This window comes from Tiliqua scincoides, chromosome 1 (assembly GCF_035046505.1).
Source record: "Tiliqua scincoides isolate rTilSci1 chromosome 1, rTilSci1.hap2, whole genome shotgun sequence".
Classification (NCBI taxonomy): Eukaryota; Metazoa; Chordata; class Lepidosauria; order Squamata; family Scincidae; genus Tiliqua; species Tiliqua scincoides.
The window spans coordinates 199983734-200000554 of NC_089821.1; the positions used below are offsets into that span (position 1 = coordinate 199983734).

At 41.9% G+C, this 16821-nt stretch overlaps 1 protein-coding gene across 4 annotated transcripts in view; it reads right to left on the reverse strand.

Annotated features, from left to right (window-relative positions):
• Window positions 1–16821, reverse strand: part of FAM184A (family with sequence similarity 184 member A) — an 88549-nt gene that overhangs the window by 38561 nt on the left and 33167 nt on the right. For all 4 annotated transcript variants that reach the window (XM_066613830.1, XM_066613840.1, XM_066613850.1 and 1 more), the window contains 4 exons: window positions 15803–16657; window positions 10478–10613; window positions 4698–4879; window positions 3292–3489 (listed from right to left, as the gene is read on the reverse strand). In XM_066613830.1, the coding sequence (XP_066469927.1) occupies window positions 3292–3489; window positions 4698–4879; window positions 10478–10613; window positions 15803–16657 (1371 nt within the window). The remainder of the gene's footprint in view (window positions 1–3291; window positions 3490–4697; window positions 4880–10477; window positions 10614–15802; window positions 16658–16821) is intronic.

Genomic DNA, 16821 nt, shown 5'->3' on the forward strand with positions numbered 1-16821 from the left:
GATTTCAACACCCAGAAGTGCTAAGACATTCACAACATTTAACAAGATCTGCAAGTCCAATAGTAGGGCTATTTCAAAAAACTACTTACCCAATGTTAAATTTAATAAAGAAGAGTTTTAAAAATATCTGATAAAAGTACTTAGTTGAAAGCATTCTACTGTAATTAAACAACTCAATAAAACACAGCTCAATAGAACATTTAGAGCTTGAGATGACGACTGAGCCCGAGGCCTTGAGTAAAAGTTAAGGAACTGTCAGTTTAACATTAACCTTGGCCTGTGAAAAACACTGAGGCAAAATAATAATTCTCAAGTAGTCCATGCCTCCCAGAAAGATATGGCACATCTTTATCTTTCATATAAAGAATAAGAAATATTTTTAAAAACATATTACAGGGAAATTCCAGACTCTTCATGTACCTCTTTAAAGAGTGTAGCCAGGACCCTAAGCAATCTTTCCTATAAGCCACATGGCCATGCAGCTGTTATTGAAGCCTTGTGCAGCTGGGCTCTTAGCATTCTGGAGCTCAAAGATGAGAATAACATCATCACCGAGTGCTCCACAGTTGCCCCCATGCAGCCACCGTAGGGCTCTGCACACTGCAGAGGGAACACTGATCCTAAGCAGCAAGAAACTAATTATGTAAGTCCAAGGGGACTGGCTTTATTTTTCTCTCAATGCTTCTGCCTGTCCCCAACACTTGGCAAATTGCTTTTAAAACTGGGGAAAATTTCAAAACCAGTTTGTGATATACTTTGGACAGCAAATATTCACTGATCTCATATAAGCTTTTGGATGAGCCTAAGCAGCTCTCAGCATCTCTTTCTAAGTATTTAGATCATGATTCAAAAATAAACATGCATAGTAGTGGGTTGTTTTTCTGCTATTTTTACTTAGCTAGCAGTGGTGGCTCTAGCTTTTCAGGGGTCTTGGGGCAAAGACCTGAACTGGACCCCAAATGGCACATCTCCTTCATGCTGCCACCCAAAGCTACAGTTGTGGCAGTGAAGGAAGACTCTTGTTTGTCTGCTGCCCAATCCTGAGTAGCTTTCCCAGTGAGACACCTTTAACAGAATCTGGCTGGAAAAGTTAACTAGAAAGTGGATAGGTAACATTTTTCCTTCACAGCAGCTGCTAACCTTGCTGTTGACAGCAGAAAGGAGGATTCATGTCTGCTGCCACTACCTGATTCTTGCCCTATCTCCATGTAAGTTTCCTTATTGAGATGTGGTGGCTTATACAGTGATAGGAGAAAGCCACTACAGCAGCACACAGTAAATGTCCCCATGTGACCTGATTTATTGGGCAGGAGTGGGGAGCAATGGCAGTAATGTCATAAATGTGGGATCTTGGGGGGGGGGCATATTCAGTTCATGCCCCACCGGACTCCAACTGTAGAACCACCCCTGCTAGCTCCTAAACAAATGGTATTAGCTTCATTCAATCTTCTCCCCCATCTCCCAATACATGACTAAAATAGTTGGTGCGACGAACAGGTCTAAGTGCTAGATTCCTTTACCCAGTGCATAATTAATCTGTGGCACTCCTTCCCACAGGATGTTGTGATGGCACCTGGCCTAGATGCCTTTAAAGGAGGCCTAGACAGATTTATGGATGAAAAAGACCATCACAAATTTTAAGTCATGACGACTGTATACAACCTCTGGGTTTTAGAATGCCAGATGCATGGGAGCGACAACAGGTTATGGATATCTTACTGTCTTGTGTGCTCCCAGAAGCACATCTTATACTGGTCCTATTCTGGGGCCACTGTGAGTTACAGGAAACTGGACTAGATGGGTCCTTGGCCTAAACCAGAAGAGCTCTTCTTAAGTTCTTATGAAGTTCAGTGCTAGGAACTGCAAAGAACTCCTTTCATAAATGTAGTTCCAGTCCCATTAGGGGGATATGTATGCAGAAAGCTGTTCCCATGAAGCTTATCGTTTTAATTGAATAGGAGTATTTGCCTATTGTTCTGAGAGTGATTTCAATTTTTTAATCATACTTAAAATTATTTGCTTCTTTTCTATCACAAAAAGTATTCAAAGTGACTTACAGAGGAAAAGAAACAAAATATCACAAAGACAGTATTAAAAACAATCACATTACAACATTAACATATATAAGTGCTATTCAGAAAGTAACCTCCATCTGGCTTTTAAAAAAAACAAGAATGAAGGAAAACAATTTAATACTGCTCAAGAGTTATATACCATGCCAGCATTAAACTTCCACCTGAATTGAGGCAATTGTTGTATCCTGGGACAAGTTTTTGTCTCCCCTCCTTCAAGCTCAGCCAGGGAGCTCAGCCAGCTTTAATTTGTGTAAACAAAAGGCGAGATTCTTCTCCATGACAATGCACGCGCTCACACATTGGCAACATTCTAGACAGGGGAAGCTTATCCCAGGATACAACAATTGCCTCAATTCAGGTGGAGGTTATGTGGTGCTGGCATGGTATATAACTTTTGAGCAGTATTAAATTGTTTTCCTTCATTTTTGCTTTTTTAAAAAGCCAAACAGAGGTTACTTTCCGAGTAGCCGTTGTAAAAACTAACAGCAGCACTACAAACGTAATGGATGTGCATCATCTACTTGCACAGCAGGTAACACCAGATTCAGTGTGTACCCAGTTACATGCATCAGAGCAGAACAGCTGTTTTCAACCACTGTGCCGAGGCAGCCTGTCTGGGTGGAGTGAGAATGAAGGAGCCGGGGCAGTGGCGTTCCTGGGGGTCCCCGCACCTGTGGCAACCCCCAGAATTCCATCCTCCACACCACGTTTCTTCCCCTTCTCCGCCCCCCGCACACGTGACCCGGAAGTAACTGCGGTGACGGCATCATCACTGCAATTACTTCCGCGCTGCTGCCTCCTCCGTTCCCCCTTTGAAAACAAGGGGGAGCAGAGGAGGCAGATGAGGCTCCCACGGAGCCTACCCTCAGTGGTGTCCCTCAGCGGCAGAGCAGGACAACCCGGCCGGGAAGCAGAGCGCGCCCCTTCCGACTTCGGGTGGTGGCAGTGCTACTGAACAGAGGAGCCTTGAGGGCTTTAGGGTTCGAGAACCAAGAACTCTGAGCACCCCAAACCCCCCCAAGTTTACGACACCTATCTAACCCCCTATTCACCTCCATCCCTCCACAGGGGACAGAACAGTGAATGGGGGGCCCTCAACCATGTGGACAACCCAAAGGGGACAATCTTTTAAGGTATGTTGTATAGTTAAAATATTTACTCAAAATATTTTTACACAGGAAAACCAGGTATAGTCCTCCCATTATAGTTCTCTTACCATTTGTAGTTTTTTTTTCTCCTTGTTAGCATTGGTATGTGCTGTCTCTAGGGCAGTATGATGTTTCCATGCCAATTCCTCCAAGGTCTTAGAATGAGCCTCATTTAGTTGTGCAGCCTCCCCTTCCAGCCTTGCTTGCAGTTTTATCAGCTCCTTCTCATAATATTCTCGTTGTGTTTCTCTTGCTTCATTCACTTTCTGTTAATTCAGATATACACGTTGAAAAAAAGCAGTGGTGATAAGTGTAAACATATTTCAAGAAATCACATACACTTGAATGCATAGGATCAAGTGACCCACCACTATATCTCTGCCTTTCTCAGCTGCTTAAAAGCTTCACACTTCCCTAAACTCCACTCATTCTTTTACTGCCCTTCTTGACACTCTTGTTTTGCACATGTAAGTCGTGCCTGCTCTTTCCTCTTTCAGATTTTTTCATGAAGCTCCCTCTTCCATTACGTTTAGCTTCACCCTGACTATGAATAAGTACAAGCCTTTATAGCCTCTTCTTCCCATTTCCCTTCTACTACTATTTTCCCCACTGACAATATTCAGATTATAAAATCATAATATTTCACATTAATTTTTAGTTTGTTATTTTTTCTGTTGTATCTACTGAACTCATTTATTCATGATGTTTTTGTTACTGTTGATGCATTGTGAATGAGAATTAAAATGGAGAGTGTTAAAATGTACCAAAATTAGTTTGGTTTTATTCTCTGATTTCCTTCTCCTTCACCTTGTTCTCTGCCTAATTTAGTTGAAATAATCAGTACAGTTTTGTACATGATCTAGACCAGGGGTGCTCACACTTTTTTGGCTCGAGAGCTACTTTGAAACCCAGCAAGGCCCGGAGATCTACCAGAGTTTTTTTTACAATGTTCGCGCCATCATAACATATAACATTTATGTGTACAATGTATGTTGGTGTACCTTGAGCCCCACTGAGTATAACAGGACTTACTCCTGAGTAGACATGCCTAGGATTAGGCTGTGAGGCTGCAATCCTAGCCACACTTACCTGGGAGTAAGCCCCATTGAGTACAATGGGCCTTACTCCCGGCGTTTCCTCCCAGAGGCACCTGAAGAGGGGGGGGGGGTCGGCACTCCGCGATCTACTAATTTTGCCTCGCGATCTACCGGTAGATCGCAATCTACCTATTGAGCACCCCTGATCTAGACAGTTCACCAATTCAGATGCCACCGTATAAAAATACCTCACTACAAACGCTACCTCTGGTTCATAGTGGCTGTCAAGTAAGATGCTTACTACATTTTTCTGATATCTCCTTTACAGTGCAATCCTACGCATGTCTGCTCAGGCCAATGTCAATGGAACTTACTCCGAGAGAAGTATGCGTGCAGCCCAAGTAATTTTTCTCTTACAAAGGGCTTTGCTTCTTTACCTTTTCCAGTGCAAATATTTGCTGCCTTTGTCTTTCATCCAAACTTTGTGTTTTGCTTTGCAGTAGATTTCTTTCCTCTTCTAATTGAGACAGTTTCTCCTTTAATCTTGATTTTTCAGATTCCAAGTCCCTAATTGTAACTTCCTGGGTCATTTGAGTAGCTTGAAGCATTCCAATATGGCCTGAAATATTAAGCATTAATTTAACATCTCTGTAACATCCAGCACCTCCTGCATGGTGGCTGCTTGTATACACTACAAGTGTAATCCAGACATACTGGAACTATTACAAAATTGTAAAATAGCACTCTGCTGTTATAAGTAGAGGGGTGATTTTTTTGTTTTTATTTTTACTGGATTGAATTTTTTTTTTTACACAAAAATGACAAGTGCAGAAAAGTGGTGTTATGTGTTATTTCATTGTCACAAAAAATAAAAAATGTCTCTAGTTATAGAAGACAACGCCCCATAGTTTGCATTACCCCAACAAACAGATTGCTGCACAATGACATCACATTGTTCATTGGAAAGCAATGAACTTCTCTCATATTGTTATACTCAAGTATGCTGGTCCTCAGCTTTCTCCACAGCTATAAATGTAAGAATGGAGAGCTTTAATTAAAAAACTGAATATTCCATCATATCTAAGCAAACAGAAAAAAAACCTCATGTCTTCTTTGCTGGGGAGTCCAGCAAAGAGGCAACTCTACAAGGCATAGGTTCCATACATTTTAGCACAAATCAGGGGTGTGAAATACCCAAAAAGAAACCCTGATATATACCCTAGTTTGGAATGGGTCAATGGTAAGTAGAGATGGGAAAACCCAGCACGGTGCAACTTGAGTCGATTAGAAGCTCCACCCACCGCAACTTGACCAAAAACAAGTCATAATGGAGGCACTTTCTGAGTTGCTGAGTCACCCGTGTGACTTGACAGGACTAGAGTCAAGTCGCCCTCCCCTTAAAAAGCACTGCGGAGGGAAACAGGGCTGCTGCCAGGCTGTGTGCATGTGCTGGAGTTCACTTTAAACACTTCTCTGATGTCCCTGCCTAGCTATAAACAGGATGAGAGGGGTGGGAGGGACTGTGAAAGAGTGGGGACACAGGTGGCAAGAGGGAGGAGGCCCATGCACAGCAGCTGTGAAGCTTACCAGGATGACCTGATCCCTGGCTGCTCTATTCAGTAGTCCTACTGCAGCTGGTCATTCAATGAGGCTTCCTCCACCCAAGAAACAATGGAGCATGTACAGCAACCATGCAGTGAAAAGTGTGATTGCTATGAATTGCCTCCTCTCCCCGCTTCCCTGCCTCCTCCCCCTCCCTGGGTTTCTGCAGCCAATTGTAAGGCAAAAATGCCCTTGGCTCCTCCTCCTTCTACCCTCCATCAGCCAAAGAAAATACCAAGCTGATCATCCTTTGTCCAATGATTATCAGAGAAAAAGAGAGCCCGGTCCCACCTCCCACCCTCCGCCCCATGCGAAAGCAAACATTAACCCTTCCCTGCCTCCTGGCTGGAACTTCCCTGCTGCTTGCCCAGTCTGAATGATGATCCCATGAGGTTTTTCACACTGCAAAAACAGTAAGCAAGCACACCCAGACACAGGCAGACTCGAGTGCGTATGCGTGGGGGTGAGTGCCGAGTCAGGCAGGCCTGACTCAAGTGTTTTTCTGAGTCTTCCACACATGTGACTCATGAGTAAACGCACATTTTCGCAACTCAATGACATTCTGAGGCCTCATAAGGCCTTGAAAGGTCATTTCCGGGTTTTTGGAAGTGACCTTTTAATAATAATAATAATAATAATAAACTTTATTTTTATCCCGCCCTTCTCCCCAAAGGGACCCAGGGCGGCTTACAACATATTACAAAAAACAAATTAAAACATAATTTAACAGATAAAAACATATTAAAAACACATTAAGAGAGACCATAAAAACAGTAATCAGATAAAAGTCAGAATAAAAAGAGCATAAAACAGCAGTTCAAGGAGGAATCACGCCTGTAAAAAACTAAAAAATGTATAAAAGATGTTAAAAAGGCCATAGAGTCAGAAGGCTCATGTAAACAACAAGGTCTTCAGGCCTCGCCGAAAGGTCTCGAGGGAGGGAGCCATTCTCAAGTCAAGGGGAAGGGAGTTCCATAACATTGGTGCCACTACTGAGAAGGCCCTATTTCTTGCCGCCGCCCCACGTAGCTCTTTAGGCGGCGGCACATGTAAAAAGGTCTTCTCTGATGACCTGAGAGGACGAGCCGGATTGTACGGGATTAGGCGATCTCTAAGATAGCCTGGCCCAGAGCAGTATAGGGCTTTAAAGGTCAAGACCAGCACCTTGAATTGGGCCCGGAAACGAATGGGCAGCCAATGTAGCCCCCGGAGAAGCTACATTTTAAGGTCTTATGATGCCTCATAAAGTCACTCAGAATTCTCCTCTGGACGCGGTTGGAGCAAATGGGGGTGGGGCAGCCCCAGAACTCCCCCAAAGCATGGGGGCCACTTGAAATGGCTCCATGGGCTGTATCTGGCCTGCGGGCCATATGAATGACATCCCAATCTATACACTTCTATGCACACTGCACAAGTAGAATGGAATCCTTGAGGAGAGTCTACTAAGACAACCAATCCCTATCCCTCCTAGTCCAGGCACATGTACTAGGTAAACTGCAACATGCCTACCTCTTTCTATGATCATAAAGCTTTATGTCTGACATGTAGAACTTCCCACCACATAAAGTTGGGTTTTAATTCTGTATTCCATTTAAAAGATGTCACTAATTTATTTATTACTGTACTTTAAAAACTCAAAATCTACCAATTTTACATTTCATCTAGTAATCTTATTATACATGGGGTGTATACTACTATGAACCAGTTTTTCCAGGAACTGGTAAATAGAATCCCAAGCACAAACTGCATTGTACATTAGAAAGGAAGCACTGAGATCTTGCTCTCTGCACTTAAAATGGTGCGACTTGCAAAAATTAGAGTCACTCCTAAACAGCCCACTCCACTGACTTTTTATGGACTGAACTGTTCATCATTATTTCCCACTACTTAGGCATTATGTTCCCTACAGATGAGAGTTCTCTTCCACATAGACTGCAATCATATACATACCTAGGGGTAAGTCCAATTAAACACAATGGGGCTTATGTCTGAGTAGTCATGATTAGGACGATACAGCACAATCCCAAGCATGTCTACTCAAAGCCCCAATAAAACGTAAGGCCCAATCCCAATAGGGCTTTACACTGCTGGCACTAAATGCTAGAACTAATGTACCAGCAGGTAAGGCCCTCTATGGCTCTCACAAAGCACATGCAGTTCAGTGCAGCCTGGGTGCTACTACAAAGAGCAAGTGACTGGGTCCACATGCCAGTGGGCTGTCCATGTCCCCCAGTGGCAGTATGTCAGTGCAGGAGGCAGGGAAGGAGAAACGGGGTGGAGATCAGGAAAGAAGGACAGATAGAGGCCACGAAGAATGTGGTATTGGCAGTAGTGGCACCAATCCGATCTCCCTTCATGGGTCTACTCAGATTTATGCCAGCTACATAGCTGGTGCAGGTTCCAAGTAGACTCATTCAGCTGGAAAGGGCTTATACTTTGGCAAGAAAACACACGTTTCCTTACCTGGAGACCTTTGGGGCCAGCATTCTTAACAGCAAATGAAACTGAGAGTACTTAAATATGGTTACATGGGCATTGGATTGTGACCATGAAAAGAAATCAGATTTCTAAAAACACTTTTTCATAAAACTTATGGACAGTGGATCACATTCAGTGTATAAACAATCCTTGCTCTTTAAAAGAGCATCAATTAGACATTGCTTTGATATCAAAACTAACTCTTCACTACAAGCCAAAGGCAACAAGAGGGAAAGACAAGGAAGAATCACATCAGTGTCCCCGGCAGAGTCAGGAATATGATTAAGGAGTAGCTGATCAGGCCTTACGAAGTTATTTTAGATCAGCCACTCTCAATGGGAGCCGTATGGCACTCTAGGAAACACTAGTATGTAAGAATGTTCAAGTTCTCTTGGTGTTTAATAATGAATATTTTTATGTTTATCAGTTTGTGTTGTATCCTTGTTTGACATGGGGGTGCTGGAAAGAGCTCCTAAGGGGCCATAGCCAGAAAAAGATTGAGAATGGCTGCTATAGATCATGTCCCTTTTAAAATTATGAGTCAAATGTTTACAACTTCTAATGCTGTAGGGGAGATTCTTCTCCAGGATGACATTTTCAAGGCAAGTTTAACAATGGCCTAATTCACAGCAAAGCATGCCTGCCATGCTGCAATGCAAAGTGCGATGCAGATATGTGTGACAACATACAGTAGTGAGTACACCCAAAAGACAGAAGTGGAAAGATATGGAAATCATGCATATTACACACACAGAAGTATGCACATGTGCATCATATTGTACATGCAGTGCAGACCCTTGCACTACACAGATTCAAGAACATATGAAGCAATTCTCAAACACACAGAACCCTAAATATTTGATGGATAGGAAATAGGTCATGTAATTCAGTGTTTCTCAAACTGTGGGTGGGTTGCGAGTCAATTTCAGGGGGGTCCCCATTCATTTCAATATTTTGTTAAAATATATTAGACTTGATGCTACCATGAAACGTGACTGCATTTGGGGAAATATTACACACCTGTACTTTTAACAAGCTACTATACATGTTCTTTTAACAATGATAGTCAATAGGGCTTACTCCTGGGTAAGTGTGGGTAGGATTGCAGCCTAGGATTGTTAAAAATTTCCCTGCTTGACGATGTCACTTCTTGTGAGTCCCGACATCACTTCCGGTAGGTCCCGACAGATTCTCATTCTAAAAATGTGCTAAATGTGTGAGACCCACTGACGTAATTTAATTATTATTTCAGTCAGTGTGTTTTTTATGCAACCTCTTCCAATAAGCATTTTTGCCTCTCATTATTAGATTTTGACATGATGCTTTTTGCATATGGGGGAAAATTTCAAACCAGAAGAAAATTCAAGCAAGACAGAAACAGTTATTAGTTAATGAGCTTGTGTTTTTAGATCATAAAAAAGTTAAATGATATTTCATTAAAACAATTAAAAATTGAGACTGCTAATCATACTGAATTTCAAAAGGAAGCTTCCAACAACAAAAATGTTGTTTCAAGAACAAAAAAATGAAGTGCTTTTTCTTGAACAGTGGTTCCCAAACAGTGGATTGGGACCCACCAGTGGGTTGTGATCTGACTTTTAGTAGGTTGTGAAACTGAAAAGTTGATAGCTGACAAGGAAAATGTATTGACTCCTAATGAAACTGAAAGAGCAGCATATACGTGTTTACACATGAGTAGGTGAATGTGCCCTGGTCCACTTTGAAGGACAGGTAGAGGGGAACACAAGGCCACATAATGGTCCCTATCTGGCCCCCCATTGAAAAAATTTCCAGAAGGGCTCCCCAATTGAAAAAAAAACAACAGATAAACAGAGGCTTGAGCAGCTGATAAAGTGAACCTTTTTTCATTCTCTTAACCCATTTTTGCCCAGCCCACAGAAGCAAACATTTGGTCCCTGTTGCGTATATGCAACATTGGGCAGAAATTTAAAGCTAGGTGGGTCCTGATAAGAGTGTTTTAAAAAGTGGGACCTGATGCTAAAACGTTTGAGAACCACTGTTCCAAAAAATATATACAACTAATCATGCACTTTGCATTTGAGTACTGAACAAAACCTGACATTATGAAGACTTGGGATACATTACATAGGAAGCACAGAAAAACAGACACACATACTGGCTTTTAGTACAAGGTCTGTGGCCTGCTGCTGTAGGCGTTCCCTAGCAGCTGCTAGCTCACTTTCAACCTCCTTGTGTTTGCTCAACAATGACATTTCTTCTTCTTTGACGTCATCTAGCTGCTTTTGAAGAGCCTAAGAGAACAAAGTACATTTTTAAAAGAAAGAAGTAATGCTCTTAAAACTGAGCAAGTATGAATGAAATTTACCAATGCGATGACATTTGACCATGGAAGGATTATTACCCAATTTATAATACAATGACAGTTAATCACCTTCTTGCTTGCACATTTTTGCAGTTCTTTAGTAATAAATTTGCAACAGTTCCATAACCTCTGAGTGACTTTTGCCTACAAATTTGATGAACCCATTTTTATTGTAAACATTTGCTGATACTATGGTAAAATAAGCATAATTTACATATATTTTAAATTGCACATATGCATATGTTACATATTCAAAAGATGGGTTTTTTTTGCACTGCTCATAGTGTTGCTGTTACCTGAAGTTAACCAGCTAACAGCTTGTGCATTCTTCCATATCAGGGGTGTCCAAACTTTTTGGCAGGAGGGCCACATCTCTCTGACATTGTGCCGGGAAGAAAAGAATTGATTTACATTTAAACTTTGAATAAATTTACATAAATGAATATATTAGAGATGGAACTTATATGAATGAATGAAGGACTTGCAATAACTAATGGCCTATAAAAGGCCTTGCAGAAAACAAGGCCAGCCTTTCCTTTGCTGCCGCATCACAGATGTGAAACAGCAAGCAGTGAAGGAAGCCCTCATCCCACAGCTCGTGCGAGAGGTCGAACAGTTGGCTATCATGCTGAGGGCAGTTGCATTAGGCTAGTGCAGGCTCCAGCAAGTCTCTGGAGGGCCAGAGGCTCATTAGAGACTGGGGGCTCCCTGAGGGCCGGATTAGGAGTCCTCAAGGGCCACAAGTGGCCCCAGGGCTGGGGTTTGGGCACCCATGTTCCATAAAATGGGATGAATCCAAAGAAAAAAAAAATCAGCCATTACTGCTGTTCTGTAAAAGCATGGGCAAGTGCTTGAACAGAGTTCACAGTGCTATAACAGGGAGATTCTATAGCAGCTCCCACGCTTCTTGCAGAATCAGAAGACAACTGTACTTTGTTTTGCAGGTGGTATTAAAAAATCCTTGCATGAAAAGACTTTTTTCACTTGCAGAAAGGTGCTTCGGGATTCAGTGTAACAAACTCAATCCTATCCACAGAGTGTGCTGGCGCAGGCTGTTAAAATATGCTGTAAAGCATGTTGCAACGGTGCGTTACTTAGTGTTGCCAGCTGGAAGGCCAAATGCTTCCCACAGCGTAAGGGAAGCAGCGTAAGGGGCAGCGTAAGGAGCGGCATCCACCAGAGCAAGTAAGTATTGCACTGAGCAGCATGGGATGGGGAGAGGAGGAAAGGCAGCAATAGAGGCAGGGGTGGGTGGATTGGGCGCAGGAAAGGGCAGGATCGGTGATGCCAGAGTGCATCATAATCTATCCCCCTTCCTGGGCCCAATCAGGCAACACAGATCAACAGGGACATGTACTAGCTATACAATTGGTATAGGTCTTAGTTGACCTATAGCAGAGAGTGGGGCTTTTTCTGGGGCATGGGGATGAATGTCCCCTTTACTCGAGGAGACTTTCTGCCTACTAAATGTCCCTACAGGATGCCCATGCATCGGTGTGGGACAGTTCAGGTAGGACTGCGCAGTTAGAAAACAATATCTGTTAAATGTAATCCTTTAACATTTACCTTTACTTTAAATCTGATTTCAAAATTTTATGCCCTTTCACCCGATAACAAATTCTAGTAACACTAAAGGCATATTGGCATTCTGCCCTAACAAAGTAAAATTAATTTTAAAAGACAAGTGAAGATGTGGTTTAATTAGAATAAGATATTAAACTCCAGTTCAAAAGATGAAATGAAAGAAAAATTCTTTAAAATGTCTTTATATTCAAAAAGAAAAATGGAATGACTAAGCTATCCTTCACTGAGTGCAAATCAGTGTCATGTATTATGCATACACAACATACAATTTTTATCCTTTCTTCAAGCCTTAAGCTATGTTGGATGACAGTCACAGAAAACTGATAAGTGCTTAAAATGCCTAGAGACTGGAGATTGTTCAATGTCATTGTGCTAAATATTAATGGTTGCATTATTTAGCACAACAATGTATAGTATATGTTCAAATCACAAGAAGAATAAAACTATTTCACTCTTCTGTGTTCTTGAAGGAAAAACAAATAATCTGTGCAGTCAGATAATATAAATACAGGTAGAGCCTCATTATTCGTGTGGGTTCCGTTCCAAGCACTCACGTGGATGGCAAAAAACGCACTATAGCAAACCAATTACAAAAACAAAGTTTCTTTGCTCCAGTGATTTAAAAACAGCCTTGCTGACCTTCGTGATGTAAGATAAGAGTCATTAAGAAGACAATCCATCAATCAGTCCTCCTCCAAGCGCTTCACTCAGCCCCTCCCTTTTCCAATGCAAAGCCCCTCTTTCACGTGCTCAGGGGGAAGGGAGGGGTGGCCTGGAGAGAGAAGGACTGATGGATTGTCAGCCAGCTGACCTCTCTCTGTCATTAAGAAGGCTATTGTTAAAGGACTGTTCAGTTTTTAAAACTGATTTGAAAGTGATACATTTTTCCCCTTCTCCAGGTATCAGCACATTCCTTCTCATTTGCAGGAGCCATTCATGTTGAGTCAAATCCATGTATAAAAACTCTGTGTATAAATAGGCTGGACCTGTATTTTGTTTTTAAAATGTGATTTAGAACTGACACAATTGCTAATTACGGCTGTAATTCTATGCATGCTTTCCTTGAAAAAAGGCAACAAAGTTTTACCAACTTTTGAGTAAACATACAGAGAATGCAGAGAAAGGATTTTACTTTCCAGCAGTGGCGTAGCTAGCGGGGGTGGTCCGCCCCGGGTACCACCCTTGGGGGGGTGTAACACCACAAATGCCCCAACATCACGAAGGTTAGGAGTAAGTCCATCATGATATATACCGTTGGATGTGGAATTTCCAGTGGAATGCAATGCAAAAAACCAAATTGAAATATCTTGTTTCCATCAAAAGTTATACGCAAAAAAACAAACAAAAAAAAAATGCGTGGAACCCTATGGAAAATGAAACTGAGCCATATCACGCGTTTACTCATCGCGCAGGCAGGAGGTCTGGTCTAGAGGGTTGAGCCTCCATTTGCCTGAAGATAACATCTGAAGGTCGCCAGTTCGAGGCCACCGGTACAGTGCGACCTTGAAGCAGCTGACAAGCTGAGCTAAGCTATTCCATCTGCTCTGAGCATGGGAGGATGGAGGCCAGAATGTGCGACCAGATCAAGAAAGAAACACCTGAATGTTGTGGTTTCTTGAAAGATAGAACCGACTTTCAAATTGTAAAAATCCCTACTGGGATTTAAAAATTGCCTGCCTATGTAAACCGCCTTGAATAAAGTCTAAAGAGAAATCTGAGGACCAAGAAAGGCGGTACAGAAATACCTGAATTAATTATTATTATTATTATTACTACTACTACTTACAACTAGGTGAATTTGCCATAGTTCATTGGAAAGGACAGGCTGAGAGGAATCCAATGACACCAGAATGATTCCTATCCAATGAAAGCAGCCCCCAAAGAACACCTAAGAAGGAAGTCCCTCCCTCCAAGCAGACAAATGTATTGAGCCCCATGGAAAGCGAAAGCAAGCCACATGGTCGTGTTTACTCACGAGTAAGCAAACGTGCCTTGGCTCCTGGTCAAGTCAGGCAAAAGGGAATGCAAGGCTAGCTGCATGGTCCCAATCTGATGAAAGTGGAGCTTAACAACTGCTCCAGAAGGCAGCACTCCCCCTCCAAGAATAAAACAGAGGCTTCAGCTGGTAAGATGGGCCTGGGGAGGGCTGAAAATCTCACTGATTTTGTGTGTGTGTGGGGGGGGGGGTATTATTGCAGGCCGGCTACAGAGAAAATTCACTTGGTGAAACAGGGTTAGCTTCCCCTTATTTAACTATCTGTTTTTCTTTAAATTAATTATTTATAATTATTTGATTTTGCTTGATGATTTCACTTCCAGTCATGACATCACTTCTGGTGGGTCCTGGACAGATTGCCATTCTAAAAAGTGGGTCCCAGTGTTAAAAATTTGAGAACTACTGCCTTAACTCAAAACAAGCCAATGAGACATCCGGGGTGTGTGTGTGTGACACCCTAGTGACCAAAATTCTGGAAATTGTGGCTTTTAGGAATAATACCATCAAGTTATATACCATTTGATGCAGAATTTCACCCATTGCTTGTGGGGAAATATTCACTGCATTTATTTTCTGGCCATTATTATTATTAATTTCATGTCATGACTATTATTATCTCTCAGTCTCACCTACCTCAATGGGTTGTTGTGAGGACAAAATAAGGAGAGGAACCATGTACAGCACCCTGAGCTGCTTAGAGGAAGGGTGGTATAAAAATGTGAATTAATAATAAATGATATAATATAATAACTAATTAATTATATAATTGTATGGGGTGACAAAAATTTATGGGCCCAGGTGTCAAATGACCTAGCTATGCCTCTACTTTCCAGCAGAATTAGCCAAACAACTCATGTGAATGCAGAATTAAAAAAAAATCTAGGAAGCATTCTGGGAAGCTTCTGGGAAGCTTAGCAGCTGTCTGGTGAAGTTGGGGGGTAGGACTCGGCTGAGAAACAGGACACGGGGTGGAGAAAAAGTATAATTTTTACTAGTAATTACAGTATTCAGAGGCAGCCATTTTAGCTTCTTCTCCAGACAGGAAGAGAAGTGAAGGCACTTGTGGGAACTGTAATCTGTATTAGGGCTGGTGCTATGGAAGTGCAGCACTTACTCCTCACAAAGCCTCCTCACAACTCCCACAAGCCCCTACAACTCCCTTCCAGTTTGGAGAAGGGAAAGTGCCTCCTTTTTTTCTTTTTGCTGCTGCCTCAGAACATTTCTGGCACGCCATTTGCAAAGAATTTCATATCCGCCTCAGTTTAGAGGTTTCAAAACATCAGGATAGAATCCTCATTTCCATCTGGAACAAAGTCCCAGGCTACAATTCAGTGCACCATTACTTAAGAACAACACCCATGGCTTACTTTCAGGAAAGTGTGGTTAGGATTGCAGCCAAAGGCAGACCCCTCTGCCAATCCTCTGCTTGGAGAGACCTCTTCAGTTGGCATTATGGATGGACAACAAATGTCTTAACCACTACTTTTTGTACATTATAATATTTTTCTTCTGAAGAAGTTAATAGTGCAACATCTCACCTGTACATTGTTTTCTGCTGTATTTAGAGCTACTTGAAGCTTCTGGCATTTCTCTCTTAGACTGCCAGCCTCATCCTGTACCATCTGCAATTCTGTCTTAAGCTTCCCCAGGTTTTTTCGAAGAACAGATTCTTGGCCTTGAAATTCTTTTCTTAGTTCCATTTCCTTCTCTTTGCAAGCTTTCAAGCTTTCAGCAGTGAACAGTTGTGATCTTTTCATAGTATCAAGTTCATGTTCATAGAAAGACTGCGCTTTGCTGAGTTTACCTTCATATTCCTCAATGAGCTTTTTTCGTTCCAATCTTAACTCCTCAACTTTGGCATTTAAGTCATCTACCTCCCGCCTGTGCAATTCTTCTAGCTTTTCCTGTCCTTTACTTAAAGTAGCATTCTGATTCTGATGGGTTTTCATAAGTTCTTGGACCTCAAGTCTATGTGAAGCCCTCAGTTCTTCAAGGGCTGAACGTTTATCCTTCTCAAACTGTACTTGTAGTTGTATAAAACTCCGTAACCTCTCCTCAAACTTCTTTCTAATCTCTTCTACTTCCCGTGACATAGTTACTACCCGCTGGACATGCTGAGCTTCAGCACAAAGCTGCATATCCTCAACTCTGTCCTTATAAGCTTCAAATTCTGTTAAGGCTTGGTGCTTCATCTTTTTATGATCTTCCAATGATTCTTCTAAAACCTGAATCTTTCTTTTCAGATCCACTTCCTCTGAAACTTTACTCTTGTACTGCAGAATCTTCTCTCTGGTTTCTGCAAGAATTTGTTGAATTTCTTCTTCATGAGCCTCTTTAAGGGCCTGGATAGCAGCTTCGTGTTCATCATTCTTTGTGTTCAAAGCATATATTACCTGCACATATAATATATACAAATTTATTAGGTAAAGGCATCAGATTACTTCCTCACTCACAAAAAAAACCTCAACGAAGGAACATTTTATGGCTTTGAACACTATATGTGCACCAGCTGTTTTGCTGATTAACAAACCCTTATGGGCAAAGATATTAAAATCTA